The 20,481-nt window shown below is 40.1% G+C and overlaps 1 protein-coding gene across 3 annotated transcripts; it reads right to left on the reverse strand.

The window, feature by feature from the left end:
* Window positions 1–878: 878 nt before the first annotated feature.
* Window positions 879–18,516, reverse strand: b3gntl1 (UDP-GlcNAc:betaGal beta-1,3-N-acetylglucosaminyltransferase-like 1). Of its 3 annotated transcripts, XM_040014284.1 has the most exons (12): window positions 18,101–18,516; window positions 16,948–17,064; window positions 16,754–16,853; window positions 15,494–15,558; window positions 14,645–14,710; window positions 13,664–13,759; window positions 7,540–7,635; window positions 6,241–6,365; window positions 3,902–4,037; window positions 3,710–3,778; window positions 3,534–3,608; window positions 879–2,031 (listed from the first exon to the last, which is right to left on the reverse strand). In XM_040014284.1, the coding sequence occupies exons 1-12, from the start codon at window positions 18,320–18,322 to the stop codon at window positions 1,951–1,953; spliced, it is 1,248 nt and encodes a 415-aa protein (XP_039870218.1). In that variant the 5' UTR covers window positions 18,323–18,516; the 3' UTR covers window positions 879–1,950. The 3 variants fall into 3 exon arrangements, 2 of the variants coding, with proteins under 2 accessions (XP_039870218.1, XP_039870219.1); XM_040014285.1 differs by lacking the exons at window positions 15,494–15,558; window positions 16,948–17,064; window positions 18,101–18,516; XR_005693658.1 differs by lacking the exons at window positions 879–2,031; window positions 3,534–3,608; window positions 3,710–3,778 and having other exon boundaries at window positions 3,933–4,037; window positions 5,200–6,365.
* Between the last annotated feature and the right edge of the window lie 1,965 nt (window positions 18,517–20,481).

The raw sequence follows: 20,481 nt of genomic DNA on the forward strand, positions 1-20,481 counted from the left end.
TTATATCAAAGACAGACATTTTTACAGCCTGCTTTTTCAAAACGGGGCAACTGACATGAAAACAACAATCTGGATGGATAAAACGCACTCCAGGGTGGAGGTGGACAATGGGTAAATCTGATTTTGGTTGTACTGTTCCTTTAAGTTTTTGAGTTTAAAGGAGAGAGGGAAGAGGGGGTGTAGATAGAAGCTAGTGGCTAAGTGGATGTGAATCTTTTTTTCTCTGCCCAAACAAAGCACTGTGCGGTGTGGGTGGCAGAGGCAAGGGGCTTTCACCTCAAACCTGACTCACTCCTGCTATTTATCCAACACTAAATCCAATCCTACCTACTAATGTGGTGCAGTGATTATGTGTCACTTTGTGCCTATGATAACAAAGGTAGCGAAAATAAAACTTTGGTAGGGATGACGACCGTTTTTTTAACCATCGCTGCCCTTTAAACTGTTGTGGCCAAATTTACAGTAATGCAAACCACGACGCCAAACCAGCAAACATTGGGGGATATTTTGTGTGGATAGGTCTGTTTACCTTTGGGCAGAAAAACTCCTCACTCTGTGAGGTAACATAAATGTTTTTTTTATGTGTTTACGTATCAAAATTGTGCCCTCTTAAAGAGGTTATTGTTCTTTAGATTTCATAAGAGACCCAGGGAAAGAGAAACAAATGTGAGTTGAATCTGTGTTTGCACATTCTTTGCAGATGTGTGCGTGCATCTGATTTTACACAGTTGCATCAGGGAACAATTGTTAAGAAATGTGGTCATAAAACATCCCACCCTTTATAAATTGTACTTTCTGTCATGACTGCTCTTCCCTTTAACTTCAGTTACAAGTTCAAGAATACAGGTTGGCAATTATCGAACTGGGTTCACACAGACTTAGAAAACACAGTGACATTTTATTCCTTCAGTAATGAACACTGGCAATGTCCTCTTGCATGATATAGAACAGTCATCTGTAAAGTACAAGGGTTTCAGATCTTCACATTTGTTTCTATCATTTCATATCTTCCCTTGTGCTGCCTCTTTCAGCTCTGGTTCAGTTCATCGTTACTTTTTGCTTTTAAAAGTGTCAGTTTAACATTTTGGGAAATACACACGCTTTTTAATTTAAAATAATAATAAACGTGTCAGCAGTCAGTCAGCTTAGCTTAGTGTATTATCACAGCTAAACCTGTTGCATGCGTATTTCAGGGAGTTCCTTTCTCAAGGCGCAAAATAAAGGGAGGAGAATATTTAAATCAAGCATCCAAACTATTTTAGTAATGTTTACGACATGTCAGTAACTGCTTGCGCAGCTATTTAATTCTGAAAAAAATCAGGTCTTATTTTTTGCGCTTGATATTGAAATGAACTTAGTGCCTTTTTTGTAAATCAATAAAATAACCACACCTTGGCCTGTTTAGTAAATCTGTCCCCACCTTTGTAAGACACTAAATTGTTTTGTTTCCATTTGACCTGTTATGTACATTTTTGTATGTATTAAAGATGAGGAGACTCAAAGGTGTTAGGCTGTAATTGTTGTTGAATTAAGCTATGTTAAATTTCACTTGGTTTTATATTTTCTTTTATGTAATATACGAGTCTGGTATCAACCATTACTCATCACTCAGCAAGAAATGTGGAATTAGCCTTACAAACCTTTGTGCTATGCTTAAGGAGAGGGTCAGAAAAAGTCAGAGCTGGGATATCCTGTTGTGACTTTATTAGCCGATATATCAAAGTGAAACTACAAAAAATGGCATTTAACCCATTTTAAGACTTAAAATACACGACAGCCATCTCCTACCCTCATCTTTGTAAATGTGCACTTATTTCCAGTGTTCACTCTTTTCCTGTTATTATCTGCCTACTTCTCAGTTTGCATATATGTGAAAGTGACGTATTCCTCTGCATTCCACTGCCTGTTAACCTGCAAGCCTCCTCCAGTCTTTCTCATCTCCCTGAACAGTCAGTTGAAGTGGTAATAATCTATTCCTTCCTTCAGCTGCAAAGAATTTAGATTTTCCTCCAGGTTGCCTCCAGTCATGTCCTACGAATGAAAAGATGCCACAAGACAAAGAACATTAACAGAAAACATCATGGCAGGCCACAGTTTCTACAACACAACTTGTGTAACAAACATCATCCTTTTCTTTCAAGGCTGAAATCAGCCATCAGGGTTTGTGGACTTCAGAATTCTTTTGACTTGGTATTTCTTACTTAAAGCAGCAGCAAGCAAGAAGGAAAAGGAAATAAATAGTGAGAAGACAACCTTTTCCTGCAGCTTTGTCTTTAAAATGGGGGGGGGGGGGGGGAGTGTCACTGTGTCATTGAGCTTTTTACATAGCTAGCTGTTACCTTTGATTGCATGTGAAAGTAAGGTTAGACTAACTATGCAAGAAAAGAATGACATGCTCGATGTGCATTTTGAAGCTGATACAGTAGAAATGTTTCTGAAATGCTGATATTAGCACATTTATTGCACTTATCAGACCATCTTTGACACTCTGGTTTTGATAGATTTGCTCCTTTTTTTTCTTTTGTTTTCCAGTACAGGCAGCTGTTGCTAATGTTGGAATATCAAATTTTCCTGCAGGATTTTCTGCCACTCAATCAGGCATTCCTTTAGATGAAGGAATGCCTGATTTGAACAACAGTTTTTTGGAACATCCCGTCTCTTGTGAATACCAAACTCTCCTATCAAGGGCCAAATTTTCAAAATCCTGAACAGATCCAAGAGGAGTTGCAGAAGTCTTGTTTTTGAGGCTACTTGAATTACAAAATGCTAAAAGGTCCTTATGGAATTTGACCAATGATAGAAAAACATGATAGACTCCCTCGGCTTTAAGCCAAAAGAAATACAACAATAAATGTTTGACTAAACTAAAGGAATTTAGGTTGAACCAGAGTCTTTGAGAAAAGTTGAAATCAATATATTTGCTGATAATAAATATTTGACACCTGGGTGTAAACCCAGTGTGATTGGGTCCAGGTGTTTGTTTATGTGGATGTCATAGAGAACAAGAGAGAGAATGATTGGGTCCAGGTCTCCATCTCCTCCGACTCTGATTACTTCTCCCAATTCCCATAATTGAGCAATTAGTAGACCCCTGAGGTGGGGTGGGGTGGGGGTCACCATAGATTTGAATCTGAATTTGGTTGTGTGATAAATAGATATTACGTGATTTAACTGCCACAATGGATGTGTGTGTCATTACATACTGAAAACCAATTAATAAAAAGAAGCTGCCATTGTTCTAGGTAAAGCCTATGTGTACCGCCACGATCTGGAGCATAAAATGCAAACCATGATGTGTTATATGCAAACACAATAGTGGCAAAAACATGTAATGTTTGTACAAGCATCGTGTGATCAAAGATCAGGCTGCTGTCTCTACCCATTTCCTGACAGCCTCTCCTGTGTTTGTGTGTGTTATGTCGTGCAGTGGGCACACGCCCTTCATCATTATGTTGTTAACATAGATTACAGACCTGAGGAACAGATGGTCAGAAACAGCAAACATACAACACACAAACATGCTTTTTGCTCACCAGTTTGACACAGATGACGAAAGGAGCGGAGGCGTTTTTGTAATGCAGAACTTGAATCTTTGGCTTAGGCCTTTCCTAGAAAGATACGGGAACATGAGAGAGGTTAATAAAACAAAATAAATCACTGGAATAAAGCCATCTTGGAGACCTGTTTAATGTAACAAATATGATCTCACCTCGGACTCCTCGTATGTATAGAAGCCTTTCTGGATCTTGTTCTCATCCACATCACAGAAAGCCTTGACCTAAAATAACAGAATGACACTAATTTCAAACACGCATTTCACAACTTTTTTCATTATCTGTATCTACTGAGACACAGGAAGCAGGTTGATTTGGCTGGTTATTTCCATCTGAAGGCAACATACTTTCTTCTGATTGGCTGGGCTAAGCGATCGGTACAGCTTTCGGCCTTGTTTACCAGCGTTCCATATGGTGAAGCTCTCCCATTGGCTGAGAACTCTCTCCTGCAGGAAGTCTACTCGCAGCTTCCAAATAGTCTCTCTGTGAACAGAGTGGCCAGAGAAGTCTAAATTAGTCAGACTGTCACTGGTACAACTCCGAGATTCTTTTTATTTAGTGTGGGGAAAGAAGCAGTTGAATCTAAGCAGCAGGTTGAACACTTTCAAGGAAGCTGAAGGTCTTGGGAGAAGCTCCCCTCTGAACCCGTTTAACAGTTTCTGGGGTTTTTTTGTTTGTTTTTTAGAGATTTTTCTCTGGAAGTCCCACTCTGACCACTTGTACTTGCGATTTCACACTGAGGCTCAAAGAGCAAGTATCACCTACTGAGTCAAAATGAGCAAACTTTCACATTATGAGTCACTACTAGTGACATGAGCTGGCTCTTAGGCTATGAGCTAAGGACTAAACAACAGCTTTCAGTAAAAGACTCTACGAGTATGTTTGTTGTGTATTTGACTTTCCTAGATTCAATTAATCTCCCACAAAAAAAAACAAAGACTTCTACTGTAACTCCTTAAAGTGGCTGAGGAAGAATATTTACCATTGGTGAACTGTAACATGTGCTGTAGTCAAAATACATCAAAACCACTTGTTTCCCTCTTCTCTTATCGCCTACCCTTCTCGCCAGATCTGAATCCCTTCATCCACTTCCCCAAAAATTAGATTTAAGTTGAGCAGTCGTCATTTACACTGACTGCAAAAGCTCTGGGATTAGAGGAGGAGCAAGTGTAAGGGTACAAAACAGAGCTTCCAATGACCGATCGAAAAAAAAGCAGCTGATGAAATGTTGGTCAGTTTGTTTACAACCGGTCTGATTTAGACAGCCTAACTTAGTTGTGCTCTATTGTAAATGATCAGTGAATACAAATGAAAGCTAAAGCTACAAATTTAAACCATCCTTTCGGTGTCATACCTTTACAAAGCGGCAAGTACTACATTTATTAAGTTGTGATCTGTTGCTTTAAGTAGATGGAAAATTTTATGTATGTAAATTAGTTTGACTTCCTGTAACCTCTGCACAACTGTGTACAGGGTTTTCTCTCTCTCTCTCTCACACACACACACCCTCAAGATTAAATCTGTCTATGTTTACAAGCTTAACCCCCTTCTACTCACATTTTAAAACAAAGGCACTAATAATGAGAAATCAAGCAGACATTCTCAGAAAGTGCTTCACTCTCATCTCTTGATGTGAACTTCTTACTTTTTTAAGCACTGGGCCTCATATGGCAAGCAAACCCGATTCCACCATCATCGTGGAGCTCGGGTGGTCTCCAGATTCCTTGGTTATTATGCATTCTCTATACAGGCTTTGATTCTAAGGCAGGGCAGCAATATGGTAGAGATTAACTACACACAAACCTTTTCATCTCATTTACAAACAGTGCATTTCTGTGTAAGTAAGCCTCCCAACTCAGTTACTTTTTGGCAGTATCTTTTAAAAGACTTCACACCTCACATTTAGCACATCTACAATTACATGCATGAGCAAGATCGACGTAAATAGACAAAAATAAGATAATGGTTTCATTTCACTAAAGAGAGGAAGTAAGTAGGCAGTACATGGGAAGGGGTTATAAGAAGTAGGGGAGAGTGGAAGGCAGTCTAGCTTGAAATAGATCTCCAAAAATAGATGATAGATGAAGACAGAGGAGGATGATTGGTGAAGGAGTGCGTCAACATGGGCAGATATACGAGCACTGGTTAGACGCAAGGGAGAAAGGAAGGAAAGAGGGAAGGAAGGTGGGATAACAGGAAAGAAGGGATGAAAGGTTAGGCAGTGTGAGTGGAGAGAAGGCAGGAAAGACCTTTTTCTTTTCTTTAGATTTAGAGACAGACCGACACACCTGCAGAGACTGCATGCTGATGCACAGGCAACAGCAGGAATGCACACGTGCTCACACACACGCGTGCACGCGCGCACACACAACGCTACGCAATATGTCAAACATTTCTGTTCACAACGCGATCCGATTCCCTCCCAGCACCACTGGACAGATACCGAGCATTCCACAGAGAGAAGAAAACGCATAGAAATTCCTGATTCATACGCTGGGAAAGTGACTGAAATTCCACAAACTCAAGCTTACTAAAACACGTGTCTGTGTATGTGTGTGAGTATATCTGTGTGTGAGCTGAGAAAATCTGGGATGCCAGTGGGCAGCTGTGAGTAGGTGGAGGATCAACACCATGTCCAAGTATGTGTGTGTGAATGCAGCTGAAGAGGAATGATGGTTGGACTGACTCAGTTACGGAGTGAGTGGCTGCTTTCTCATGATAACGATATATCAGCAGGCACTGGTCAACCCGGAACAGACCCCCACCATGACGAAGACTCTGGTAAAAAAAGAGAAGATCCTCTGGGACTCCCTGGAGACAGAGAAGAAGAATTATGGTATGATATGACATATGCCCAAACACAGAGCTGCAGCTAGGCCTTACCTCCACTAATCCGAGTCACTAAACTGAACCTCCTGAATATTTGGTGCTTTTTAAACTGAATTGTCTGACAAATAAGATGACTTGGTATGCGGCTAAATAAAGACCATCTGAGAACTCTGTGCTTGAGCTTTGGGGAGTAAAATTGTTGCATTAGTCTGTTCATCTATGTCTGTGCATCCCAACCATACAGCGTATGGATGCAGTTTGCTAGTCCATGTTGGAAGTGCTAGCTGATAACTTGCCGCACTACCTTCTAGTCTAAATCTTGTAAATTCTGATTCCAAAAATCCAATATAGCAACATTTAAATGCTAACATTAAGGGTTCCTTTCTTCTTTTAACAACAGTCCACAAATAAGGAGTAGACCAGTTGCTGGATGTTTGGGAGATTAACGTGTTGCACTCTTATCTGATATAAGACTCCAGCTGGTTAACAGTCCTGGGTGTTGTCTGTCCTGTTTGTAGTTTCATGATTTTTAGCAACACTTACTTTTCAAGCCTTTCGTAAACCCTGTCCTAACCTTTTGTGTTGTTATGCTCACTTTTTCATGGAACAGTAAAATGACATGATATATTTTCAGTGTTCTATAATGAATAAAATATGGATTTACGGGATTTGCAAATCATTCCCTTCTGTTTTTATTAGCATTTTCCACAGCGTCCCAGCTTTCTTGGATTTGGGCTTATATATCAGATATCAAATGTATTTTTGATAGTGAGAACATTTAACAATTGTGTTTTTAGCAGTGTGCTAGATGTGAGAAAGGAAAACGTCAGGCAAGGTTTCAGTTGGATTTTCACAGAATTTCCTAGTTTTCATGTGTGAAAACAGCTGATATGAGTAGGGGTGAGAAGTCGAATGCTTTAAAGGATGTTCGTATCAGCTGCTCGAACAGTGTCTGAAAACTCCTCCGTTTCCACACCTTTCCATCTGGGTAATTCTTTCTGACATTCACAACCAATTCATACATTCAAGAAGTGACTGGTCAGGTGTATAGAGGTGACCGATCACTATTATTTCTGACATTTGGTGAGTCGACAAGAGCAACAAAGTGGGTTTGTGAACACCTCAGAGAGTCAGTTTGAGGAATAGGAATGCTTACCTTGCCTCCCTCATCAAACGGCCCAACTTTCTGATACCATTCCCGTGAGCAGAACCATGTTGGCATGACAACACTGGGCCCATGGGAGGTGTACACCTGAAACCGACAAACTGTTAGAATTTCATAAATTTTCAGTTTGTGGCAGATCTGTAGGAGTATATTCTGGTCAATAACCTAATAAAGAGACAATATACAGTGTCATATTAGCTACACACCGTCCAACTTAAATTACCGTAATTGTCGGGCTATAAGCCGCTACTTTTTGCACAAGCTTTGAACCCTGCGGCTTTTAGTCAGGTGCGGCTTTTCTATGGATTGTCCCTGATTTTTGTCATATTGTAAGACGATTTGTTTTGTTTGTTCCGCTGTTGTACGGCACTACGTTGCCTGGCGGAAGGGCATGTGATCAGACACACAGTATCTGGGTTCAAGAGTGGTATGTTGGTCACATGTCCATCCGCCAGGCAACATAGTGCCGTACAAGTAGCGCGAAAAAGAAACTTCAAAGTAGCACTACGCGTTCAGCGGGAGGCGTGAATGACGAGCGGCAATAAACTTGCAAAAAGCAAGTTATGCTCAACTCCACAGGTGGAATCTGACAGCGTGGAAAAGTGTGAAATACATCCACGATCACCAACGGATTTCGAAGGGCTGGACTGCTGCATGATGGAGAGGAGGACACCGCCACGGCCCTTCTGAGGGTGTTCGACTCTGACACTGACAACAAGGATTTCTTTGGTTTTGAAAGTGACAACGAAGGAAAGAAGCTGAGAGTGGATGACGAAGCCACCCTGAGCCTGTTCGTTTCCGACACTGGAGAAGAGGACTTTGGTGGTTTTAGTGCGCAGGAAGAGAGAAGATGGTGGTGAATGACTGACTTTTCTTCTTGTTAAAGCCGTGTCACTGCACCTGAGCCTAAAAGGTAGTCTGAATCTATTTTTCTGGTGTGCTGTAGGTTATTGTTATGTACTACATTTGTTACTCGTTTATGAAGCACAGTACATGTTTCGTACTTGTAATTACCGGTACTTGTACATATACCCTAAAAAGTTATGCAAATATGTACCCATAACTTGTTTTTCAAAATATTAATAAAAGTGATGTCTCCAAACAGCCATCTCTTTCCTGACAATTCGCTTTGTGCATATTCTCTTACATATGATAAGTCAACATTGAAACACCTGCGGCTTTTAGTCAGGTGCGGCTAATGTATGTACAAAACAGGATTTTCCCCTGATTTTAGCTTGTGCGGCTAATATTCAGGTGCGCTTTGTAGTCCGGGAAATACGGTAATTGTTTGTGTTGCTGTGCTTGAGATTCATTTGAAAAAGGTTTCATGCACATTTTTATTCAAGAATTAATGTATCTAATGCATCTGTTTTTACACGTTCTTACCTTTAGCTCACAGGGTGCCAGGAGGAGCACAGGCAACGTCAACACATTTAAAAAGAAGTTTTTTTCTTGTGCCACTTTCAGTAAATAAAGGTTATTAATTACTATGTTTTTATTTTCTTATACTATTTCTGTTATTTCACATTGTGCGAACTTTACTGGGTGGATTTTGAAGCTACTGGCTCTGAAAAATTTCGCAATAGTATTTAAGCAACAAGCTGCACTCAGGAGAAGTTTAGTTCTATTCCTGAAAACAAAATAGGTTAGAGTGCAGCCACATGTGCTTTCTTAAAGCAGTGTGTGTGCTTCCTGAAGTGTGCAGGGGAAGGATACACATTTCCATCCTATCGCATATGATTCTTTGACTAATGAGTTTGTTTTGGCTTCTCCTCGTTTCTCTGACCGCAAAACTCTTTTAATACATCAGGATCGGATTATGTCCACTATATTTCTTTCTCTTTTTACAGATGCAGGCCCCCAACTCATTTGTTACACCAGTACCCAGCCCCCTCTCAGTTCCCCACCCCTGCTTGTTCCTCATCTCTGTGTGTATTTTGTAACAGTAATATTTTTGCATATTGAATCTAAAGGTCATTTCAGGTGGTCCTACTTCCCTCTCCCACTACATCACTCTGTCTTACACACTGTGTGCATATGCATTTGTATTTGTGTGATTGTTCATGGTTGAAGTGGAAATACTACTGCGTAACAGAAATGCATCACAGATGAAAATAATTGTGCAAAACATCTGGATCCAGGCAGCTGAACAGCTGGACAGAATCTGGAGTGTATGAGTGTGTGTGCATGTGTGTGTGTCCGCCTACGTGCATCTCTTTGCCTTTCTGTAGTAATATTGCAACATTTTGCAGATGTAAGCTGTGGCCAAAAGCATGAATAAGAGACCAAGTTCTGGGAAAGACTGAGAGCATTAGGGTGAACGTGAGTAATCAGAGGGGTAGAGAACATTTTAGACAACCATATCTAATGCCCTACAGATGAATGTTAGAGTAAAAGAAGCAGTGCTCAAGGTAAATTTTAAAGTTTAACTCGGTTAAGTCCAGTTTCTTTGTCAAGAAAGTAAAAGCAAAGGCAGATAGAGTCAAGAAAGAGAAGGGGAAGGAAAAGGAAAAGGAGCGGCTTTTAAGACTGCAGAATCAATGTATGATCTCATTCTCATGCTCCATGAAACTTAATATCATATAAATATCCTGGAATGTCTGCTAAGGAGTTATGCAGACCTTGTGTGTGTGTGTGTGTGTGTGTGTGTGTGTGTGTGTGTGTGTGTGTGTGTGTGTGTGTGTGTGTGTGTGTGTTAGGGAGAGTGAGCCAGTCCAGGTTGTCTTGTATCCTTAGTGACAGCGTGTTTTGTTAAGTCAGAAACAGCAGACTTCCATCTCTTCAAAAACAGACATACTTCCAGGGGTTTTACTTTTATATCACTGTTTTTTTTATTATTTCGTGAATAATGTAACTTTTTAAAAACACACTGGGGTAAATATTTTCACTTGATCACATCGTCAAAGAAATTCTAAAAAAATGTTCCAATACTTATAGTGTGAATAAGTATTGGAATTTGCCTATTTAGAGCGCTTGTATGGCAAACACAAGTGGACACAACTCTCAAATCTTGCCCACTATATTTGATTATGAGTACAAGCATAAAGTCATAAATTACAGCAAAAACGTAGCCAAGCTGGTCAAGTGACCAAATGCTTTCATGGCTTTGAGTGATTAGTAAGGCTCATGATTAGTTCATAGTTCCTCCTGCCAGGGCCAACAGCTTGTGCATCTGTTATGCATCTATCAGGGTGTATTCACTGGTTACCTTATGGCTTCCCATCTATGACAGAAATCATAATTTCATTAATGTAGTCAGCACTTAGGTCAAGAATGTTTAACACCATTACCTTTTATGTCTTTATGGAGCCCTTTACCAATGAATTTGGAACTTACATGTTACTGTCATCATAGGACAATCAGAAAAAGACTGAACAAACATGGCTTATTTGGCTTATATCCCTCTAAAAAGAGCACAGTAGAAGAGTCCACAATACTAATAGAATAATGCCCAGTGGAGATTTTGTCCATAATGCACAGTGTCAGATTTGATGAAAACCTAATATAGTATATCTGCACAAACATCTCGTACCTACTGACATGCACCCTGGTGGAGGGATGATGACCTGGGCTTGTTTTGCAACCACAGGGCGCGGGCACCTTGAGTAGACCATAAACTCTTTGTATACCAAAGTATTCTAGAGCTAAATGTAAGACTATCCATCCAACAGCTAAAGCTTGGCCCAAATTGGGTCACGCAACAGGACAATGATCCCAAACACAACAGCCAAGAAGAAGCAACGTGCTGCAATGGCGCAGTCAAAGTCCCAACCTCAGCTTGATTGAAAGGCTGTGGCAAGACCTCAAGAGAGCCGTGCATAAGCAAATGCCCACAAACCTCAATGAACTGAAGCAACGCTGTAATGACAAGTGGACCAAAACTCCTCCAGAATGATGTGAGAAAACGATGAAGTCATACAGAAACCAATTACTTCAAGCTATTGCTTAAAAAGGTGGCTCTACAAGCTACTGAATCACAGGGTTTATATATATAACGAGTCCTTTCGCATGACTGCAGATGCCGTCAATGTATGAAATATAACAAGGAGCACAGAAACAGTTTGAAGCTTGTAGGTTTATTGAGTAGTGAGCTACAGTGGGGCAAAAAAGTATTTAGTCAGCCACCGATTGTGCAAGTTCCCCCACTTAAAATGATGACAGAGGTCAGTAATTTGCACCAGAGGTACACTTCAACTGTGAGAGACAGAATGTGAAAAAAAAATCCATGAATTCACATGGTAGGATTTGTAAAGAATTTATTCGTAAATCAGGGTGGAAAATAAGTATTTGGTCACCTCAAACATGGAAAATCTCTGGCTCTCACAGACCTGTAACGTCTTCTGTAAGACGCTTTTCTGTCCCCCACTCGTTACCTGTATGAATGGCACCTGTTTGAACTCATCATCTGTATAAAAGACACCTGTCCACAGCCTCAAACAGTCAGACTCCAAACTCTGCCATGGCCAAGACCAAAGAGCTTTCGAAGGACACCAGGAAAAGTATTGTAGACCTGCACCAGACTGGGAAGAGTGAATCTACAATAGGCAAGCAGCTTGGTATGAAAAAATCAACTGTGGGAGCAATCATCAGAAAATGGAAGACATACAAGACCACTGATAATCTCCCACGATCTGGGGCTCCACGCAAGATCTCATCCCGTGGGGTCAAAATGATCATGAGAACGGTGAGCAAAGATCCCAGAACCACACGGGGGGACCTGGTGAATGACCTGCAGAGAGCTGGGACCAAAGTAACAAAGGTCACCATCAGTAACACACTACAACAGCAGGGAATCAAATCCCACAGTGCCAGACGTGTTCCGCTGCTGAAGCCAGTGCATGTCCAGGCCCGTCTGAAGTTTGCCAGAGAGCACATGGATGATACAGCAGAGGATTGGGAGAATGTCATGTGGTCAGATGAAACCAAAGTAGAACTTTTTGGTATAAACTCAACTCGTCGTGTTTGGAGGAAGAAGAATACTGAGTTGCATCCCAAGAACACCATACCTACTGTGTAGCATGGGGGTGGGAACATCATGCTATGGGGCTGTTTTTCTGCCAAGGGGACAGGACGACTGATCCGTGTTAAGGACAGAATGAATGGGGCCATGTATCGTGAGATTTTGAGCCAAAACCTCCTTCCATCAGTGAGAACTTTGAAGATGAAACGAGGCTGGGTCTTCCAACATGACAATGATCCAAAACACACCGCCCGGGCAACAAAGGAGTGGCTCCGTAAGAAGCATTTGAAAGTCCTGGAGTGGCCTAGCCAGTCTCCAGACCTCAACCCCATAGAAAATCTGTGGCGGGAGTTGAAAGTCCGTGTTGCTCGGCGACAGCCCCAAAACATCACTGCTCTCGAGAAGATCTGCATGGAGGAATGGGCCAAAATACCAGCTACTGTGTGTGCAAACCTGGTAAAGACCTATAGTAAACGTTTGACCTCTGTTATTGCCAACAAAGGTTATGTTACAAAGTATTGAGTTTTATTTTTGTTATTGACCAAATACTTATTTTCCACCCTGATTTACGAATAAATTCTTTACAAATCCTACCATGTGGATTCATGGATTTTTCTTTCACATTCTGTCTCTCACAGTTGAAGTGTACCTCTGGTGCAAATTACTGACCTCTGTCATCATTTTAAGTGGGGGAACTTGCACAATCGGTGGCTGACTAAATACTTTTTTGCCCCACTGTACCTGTTTTCTTATTTTTTCTTATTTTTTTTAAATGATGTACTCAATTTTTCAGACAGCTTTACAGTATAATAAAACTAAAGTGCTTGTGTATGATGATTTGGTAGCTGCACAAGGCTTTCTACACAAAGCTCAAAACTTTTACCAGCTTCCACTACAGGCTGCCCTCAGCAGACAGCTGGCACTGGGGTCTGTTTCCTCTGCTGGGATTGTGATAGACAGAGAGGTCAGGAGTGATGCAGCATCCTCTCTCCACTCCACAAACACATTTCCGTGGAAACTGCGTACAGCAGGTATGTATCCTGTTTCAAACTGACCTAGTAGCTGCCTGTCACGTGACCTCACGCATTCACATATGCATGCGAAAACACATTAGTCGGCAATCAAAACATGCTCTGCTAAGCTGCATTCATTTACCTGTGTGATGAGCTGGTCCTGACTGAGTGTGTTGATCCAGCGAGTGTAACGCTCTGTAGATCCTTCTGGTACTCGCTGGACTCGGCAGCCAATCAGCTATCATGGAAACACACATACACAACTTTGTGAGTAAAATAAAAATTTTCACTCCAAGAACCACCCAAAACATTTTCAATCATTTTAGACAAAATTCTGTATCAGAGAGCTTCTGTGTTTGTTTGTTTTTGTAAATCGAGCTGCACAAACTTCCAACGATTTGAGTAATTATCCTTCAGACTGAAGGCTGAGTTTGAAATATTAACTTGATTTTGAAGTTTAATAGAATTGTTTAACATATTTTTTTTATTTCAGATAATAAAAAAACTAAGATATTATTGGCAGAATAACTAATAAGTCATCTATATATATACATCTATATAAATCCAATCCATTATTATTATTATTACTAAAAGTTCTAATACATTTCACCCAAATAATGCAAACTACTGCTTCATATCGTGTTTCCTATGAGACATATTCAAGCAAAAAAAGGAAAGAAAGAATTACATCAGAATCAGAGGATACATAAAGAGAGAGGTTATAGAAAACTGAAAAACAAAATACGGGTCCCATTTTTTCACCTACAACTATAAAAAAATTACAGTTGGAACAGAACCAGGCAGGCTGTTTATGGAGGACAGCAAGCCTGCTGTCTCTATGCTGTCGCCCTTATTTTCCACACACACATGACCTATAACCCCTGACCTGCCAGGTCAAAGAAAGCATCAACACCGGATACTCACTCTGTTCTACATGCCAACTGTACAGCAGCACGCGCACGCATGCACATGCTCACTCTTACAAACAATATCTTTTTTGTTGTTGTTGTTTTCATTTTAACAGTGTGATAGTCAGAGGGAAAGGTAGAGAGGAGGAGGAAGAGAAGTGAGAAGAAAAGACAGGGAAGGAAGTGATTAAGCAAACGCTTAAGAGAGAACTTACAGTGTTTTTGTGCAAGACGGACGCCTCATACTGCAGACGAATTCTTTGGGGCAACATAATGTCATCCTAAAGTTAAGAAAAAAATTATTTTAAATGTCTATGCCAATAACATGTGACAACAAATGGACAATACACACAATTCTTTTTCATTTGCACTTAATGAACTATATTAGAGCTTGGTCAAAATGGTTTAGGTTGGATTTTCTATTGTTAGTTTTGACAATTTTAGCATTTTAACATAAAAAACAATTTTTTAATAATCTCGGAGGGGACTGTCTAACTGCAATGATAGATAGAAAATAGGCAAAAAAAACTTGATGTGCACAGAACAAGAGTTTATCTTCATAGCGTGGTTGAGATAAAGGCTGTATTTAAAGTTTAAGAGGGTAAAATATATCAGTATATCAGCATTACCAGAAAAACAGTCACAAGAATAAACAGAACTAGTTGACTGCTTTCAGATAAACCAATCTCATAGGCACTGAGTGTTTTCTGTGAAAAGTTAGCAGAAAACAGCCAAGTTGATATGATGCGACTCCGAAAGATAAGAGCAAATATAGCCAGAGGCGATCAGAGGTTGGAAGATTGTCAGATGTTTGGAGCTTTCATTTTTGGCTGTGTCAGATGAGTGTTTCAGATAAGCAGCTACAAAGCACTGTGTCAAAAACAGAGCTATTCTAATCTAACTTAAACTTCTCTTTCATGTTCATGTTTAGCCCATCAGTCGGTAACTTGACTGCTGAGATCTGTTTGCATGTATTTTCTGGATAACTGAACACCCCGGTATGATTTCATTATTTTGGACATTTTGTGTTATGAAAGATATGAAGCACACTCGGTCACACCCACCGCATCCTGAAAGCACAAGTATGGCCCACGACTCTGACATATGGCCTTATTCTTTGCATATCCCACTGAAAGACAAAAGAACATTTCATGCTTATTTGTTCTTACGGTTTTAAATATGTCTTTGTGAGACAGTTAAATGTGTGCTTGGATCCTTAATGAACCGTCAAACCAGACAACATGAAAAAGCGCTGCCGGTGTGTAAGCGCTTAAGTAAAGGCTCATTTATTACATTTCTGCTAGCTTGAGGGCTTTCAAATGTACTGCAAATTGTAGCGCATTGAAATGTGTTGCACTACGTTACAATGCACATTCTACAAATAAGTAAGAGACATGAACTTAGCACATCCATCTGAAATCAGTATAAATTGCTGCAGAGTACCAGTTCCTGTTTCAGTCACGGAAAAAAAAGTCTCTTAAAGGTTGCACTGTATTTCTACACTTCTCCTTAATTAAGCATTCACAAGAGTAAGTCCAACACTCATCACAGAGTGGAAGATTTTAAGGACCAGATCTTAAACGGCCCCTGATAAGCTGTTGCACCAATGGAAACTGACTTATTGTCTGAACTGCTTATTTTAATACAGTGGGCTGTATACAGACCTCGCTACTAACTGTGTAACGCTTCTGACAGTCCCCAAACAAAGTAAAAGTACTTCAAAGCCTGTTGGACACAATTTCAATGAAACATTTTGTTCAACCCAGTAACCCTCGTGAAATGCTGAATGTGCAGATTCAGTGCAGCTGATCCCACTACTGATCAGCAGGGCCCAGAGTATAAAGACTGTTAGAAATGGCTCATTTACTGCCAGTAGGCCAATTTGGCAGCATTCAAGCTGCCTTCTTGTTAATGAGCTCAGTAGCTTTCACTGTTCTTTGGAGATTGTGTTTGGTTGAACTTTTGCCTTTGTTTTTGGTTGTTTCAGCATAAGGGCTGCTGCATGGCTGGTCTTTATGTCAACCATGTTCATATAAACTGATTTTACATGTAAATAAATCCCCCTTCTTTCACATACTTTCCATTTCTCCCCAGAAACTTGTCAGTACTCACCTCAGACATGGTTTATTCTGGGGAATGTAACAATGGCTTTCAGTTGATATCATTAGCTGCCACAAATGGTGATAGGAACAACTGGGAAGATGTTACGGGGATTATGAGCATCTACTAGCATTAAGGCCTTCACGTTCAACTACAAAATAAAGGTCACATAATTTGATTGGGAGCGTGGACTGACTGCTGATCATATCCCAAAAGTTACTGACCTCCTTTAGGTTGTTCAGAGTTGTGACCAGAGATCACCACTGAGATGCCCTTTGCCTCTAGCCTCTCCCTCCAACCTTCCACCACTTTTTTCGAGTCATCCTAAAAGACACGCACATGCATAAGAGTTAAGTGATGTCTCAAATTATGAGACAATGTATTCTTTCACTTGTGTAAATATGCCTACAAAACCTACGGTGCTTGCGTCATCAAACACCGACAGCTCCATGGATCCAGTGAAATCTTGGACCAATACGGCCTGCAGACATTCATCCAGCCAGCATGATGCATTATACACTGGCATGACAATACTCTGAGTAAAGAAGACACAAATAGAAAGTTTACACTCAGTTCAACTGCTGCTTTGGCAACCACAAAATAACAATCAAGCAGGATGGTATAAACTGGAAGTGCAGGAGGGAAGTGAGCTTGAAAATGAGTAAAATTGCAACTGTAGCACTTCTTTAATCAAAAGGGCATGGAAATAACAAAAGTCAAACTCCTATATAGTAAGTAAGTTGAAATTGCCAGTGTCTATATGTACAACGTTTCCAGTATATTAGGCACAACTTGGTTCAGACCAATCAAGCAGCTTTCTAATATTACACTGAACCTGTTACAGCTGCCAAAATAACTGACACAACTAAGGTATAGACTTGGGACATGTGGGGGTATTCAGTGGTACTTGGTGCTGATAATTTGGCAGTGGGTCCTGGATTTCTGGGGTGGGATCTCCATCAATCTGGCTTGTTTTACAGACTTCATGTCAATCCTTCATGGGGTAAGAAACTGGGCAAATAATTTAGGGACTTTTTCATTTTTAATGGAACAGTTTTGTTTTGCTTTTTCCATCTTGTCATTAGGTGCCCTGTGCTGAATTGGAGGCCGTTGATGTTGGGGAGTGCTTGGTTTGCAACAACATTTGTGTGGGTGTCAAAGTGAGAGTCACATAAATACCAGCACTCAATGTTTCCGAGTGCATTACACTATAATATGTGGTTATTTTATTCATCTGTCCATCTACTGTTTAAATACTGTGGCTGACTGGTGTAGCCCAACAGATGCCACTTTCATTATTAGGATCTGTAATGGTTTCCCTAAAATAACTATAGCGAATATTTACGTTTCAAGCCCTGTATCTCTAGAAGACAAGCCTGTTGCTCTATTAGTTTGCTCTTAACAAATTAAAACCGCAAGTAAATGCCACACCACCGAAATAGAGACGAGGATAAGCCTGTATGCTCAGTAAACAAACTATTTAGGGTGGTAATACTGGCCATATCACTTTTTTATAACTTTTACTCTCCTTAATGTCAGTATCGACATTAAATTGAGTCATCATCACCCACCACATCCACAGTGCTCTTCTCCACCTCCCGCTCTTTGCCTCCTGTCAGTGTTTCCGTGGTGCGTAGCCGCTTCGGCGGGTTCATGTCGACCTCTGACTCCCTGACCTGCTGCTCCGTGTCCTCGCTACGTCTCATGGGGCCAATATAAAAGGTAGCCAAGCGACCGCTAACTCGAGGGTATAGAATATAAGCTATAAGAAATGGTTGCAAATGTGTGTACATGTACAGAAAGGCAGGCAGACACGCGAAATCCACGTGGATTAAAGCAAAGCCATTTTAGGACACTTCTCAACATGAAGTGGACCCATTTCTACTACAAACATCACCTAAAAGGTCTCCTGTGAATTTTAACAGCGGACATCGTGACAATTTATCCTAAAGATGTAGCTCAAACCCACAGTGTTGCTAGCAGTTTAATAACTTCCGCAAATAATGACTCCCGGACGCTCATTGGCTCATGCAAAACACGGACAGACACCGGATTCGCTGCGGTTCACTGTCAATCATCTAAAGCGGTGACGTAGACGAAGCTTATGTACTGCTGTTTGTTTGAAGATACCGCATTTCTGAAAACATGGCACCGGTAAAGTGTAGGATGAGGCTTAATTATTAAACAAACTGTCTAATTCAAGCTATTGGGATATTATTGGGATATATTTTGCTGTGCTTGTTATATATATATATATATATATATATATATATTTCATTAATATTTATTATTGTTATTAATCCATTGCGCAAAATTACAAAACAGAAGCCTAATCTCTTACTTAAAATTCTACAGTAAAATATATCACAATGGATAAATAAATAAGTGACTCGTACAATAAGTTTATTTATAGTTATTATAGTTATCTATGGTTATTGTCTTATTTACTTATTTTAATCGATCGACCTATCTATCTACAGTGATGTGAAAAAGTAGTAAAGTAATAAATTTAAAAAAAATTCTATCTATCTATCTATCAGGACCCAATCCTTTAAATCAACTAATAATACATACATTATCAGGTAATTAAAATGACTTTAAATGTTTATAAAACAAATTTCATCATGGTTTTAATTTAAAGCACAACCGTGCCTCATGCTTGATTTGTTCTTGGCACAATAAAAGACTAAGTCATACACTCTGCTAATGTCACCGATGCGTTGTTTGTAGTATCTTAGTATCTTAAAATTTTATTTTCAAGTAAATGGAAGAAGATTTATCCCTATAACTCACTAAAGTAAACAGCTGGGTGTGTCGTTCTGGCTTCTTTGTTCTGTTTGGTCAGACTCAGCACTGATGACATACAACTGTGCAGCTCTTAGCTCTCATGTTGAATAGGGACCAGATCAGTGTGTTTTTCATGTTAATGTTGGCAGCCATAGCATGGGATGTTTGTCTTGGTGAGCAGACAGAAAAACAGGATGGGCCATTGTTTTATATCATAGTTTTTATTTTCAAAAGTAACAGAATCACGAGGGAAGATTGTCTGTGTGTGTAGGAATTAGTGATGCTGAAGTCATGATATCTAAACTCTGTTACACATTAGCTTCACTTCCACTGTATAGATTGCTAAACCCCCTTGTTATTCTCAAAATAATCCTCATTTGTTCTTTTTGTGCACTGATAAAACCATTCATGAGCAATAAAAAGAGAAAAGCCTAGAGGAACCAAGCTGCTTAACTTGTATATTATCCACTTTATGAAGACATAAACTGCCTTCCTCTTCTGGTTAATGTCCTGAGATAATTTTTAATGAAGTTCTGAATTTTATTGCACACACACGGTCCTCCTTAATCAGGGCATTGCATGGACAGGATGTCGTTTAAAAAACTGCTTTAAGTGAATACACACTGTGTTTATGTGCACGTGCTGAGACTAATTGTTCCCATGTTACTGTAACATCTCAGTCAGGCTTAGCTTAATCTATAACTCTGAATGATCCTTTAAATTGGACAGCTGCCTCACTGCAGGCCAGGAACAACAGCTAGTGTCATCAGATGAGGTCCAAACCAGGAATTATTTTTTTAATGTATGATAAGTGGAATTTAGATAACATTTAGACTCAATGCACAGATAATAATAATAATAATAATAATAATAATAATGGATTGGATTTATATAGTGCTTTTCAAGGCACCCAAAGCGCTTTACAATGCCACTATTCAGTCACTCTCGCATTCACACATTGGTGGAGGCAGCTATGGTTGTAGCCACAGCTGCCCTGGGGCAGACTGACAGAAGCGAGGCTGCCATATCGCACCATCCGCCCCTCTGGCCAACACCAGTAGGCCCACACCTGCGACAATGACCGTTTGCTCTTATGGATGCGTGCCTGTATGTGTAATCAGTCTCTTATTTCTCTCTGCAAACGGCAGTCTTATTTATCTTCACT

Source organism: Simochromis diagramma, unplaced genomic scaffold (genome assembly GCF_900408965.1).
Source record: "Simochromis diagramma unplaced genomic scaffold, fSimDia1.1 OVJJ01000669.1, whole genome shotgun sequence".
NCBI classification, from domain to species: Eukaryota; Metazoa; Chordata; class Actinopteri; order Cichliformes; family Cichlidae; genus Simochromis; species Simochromis diagramma.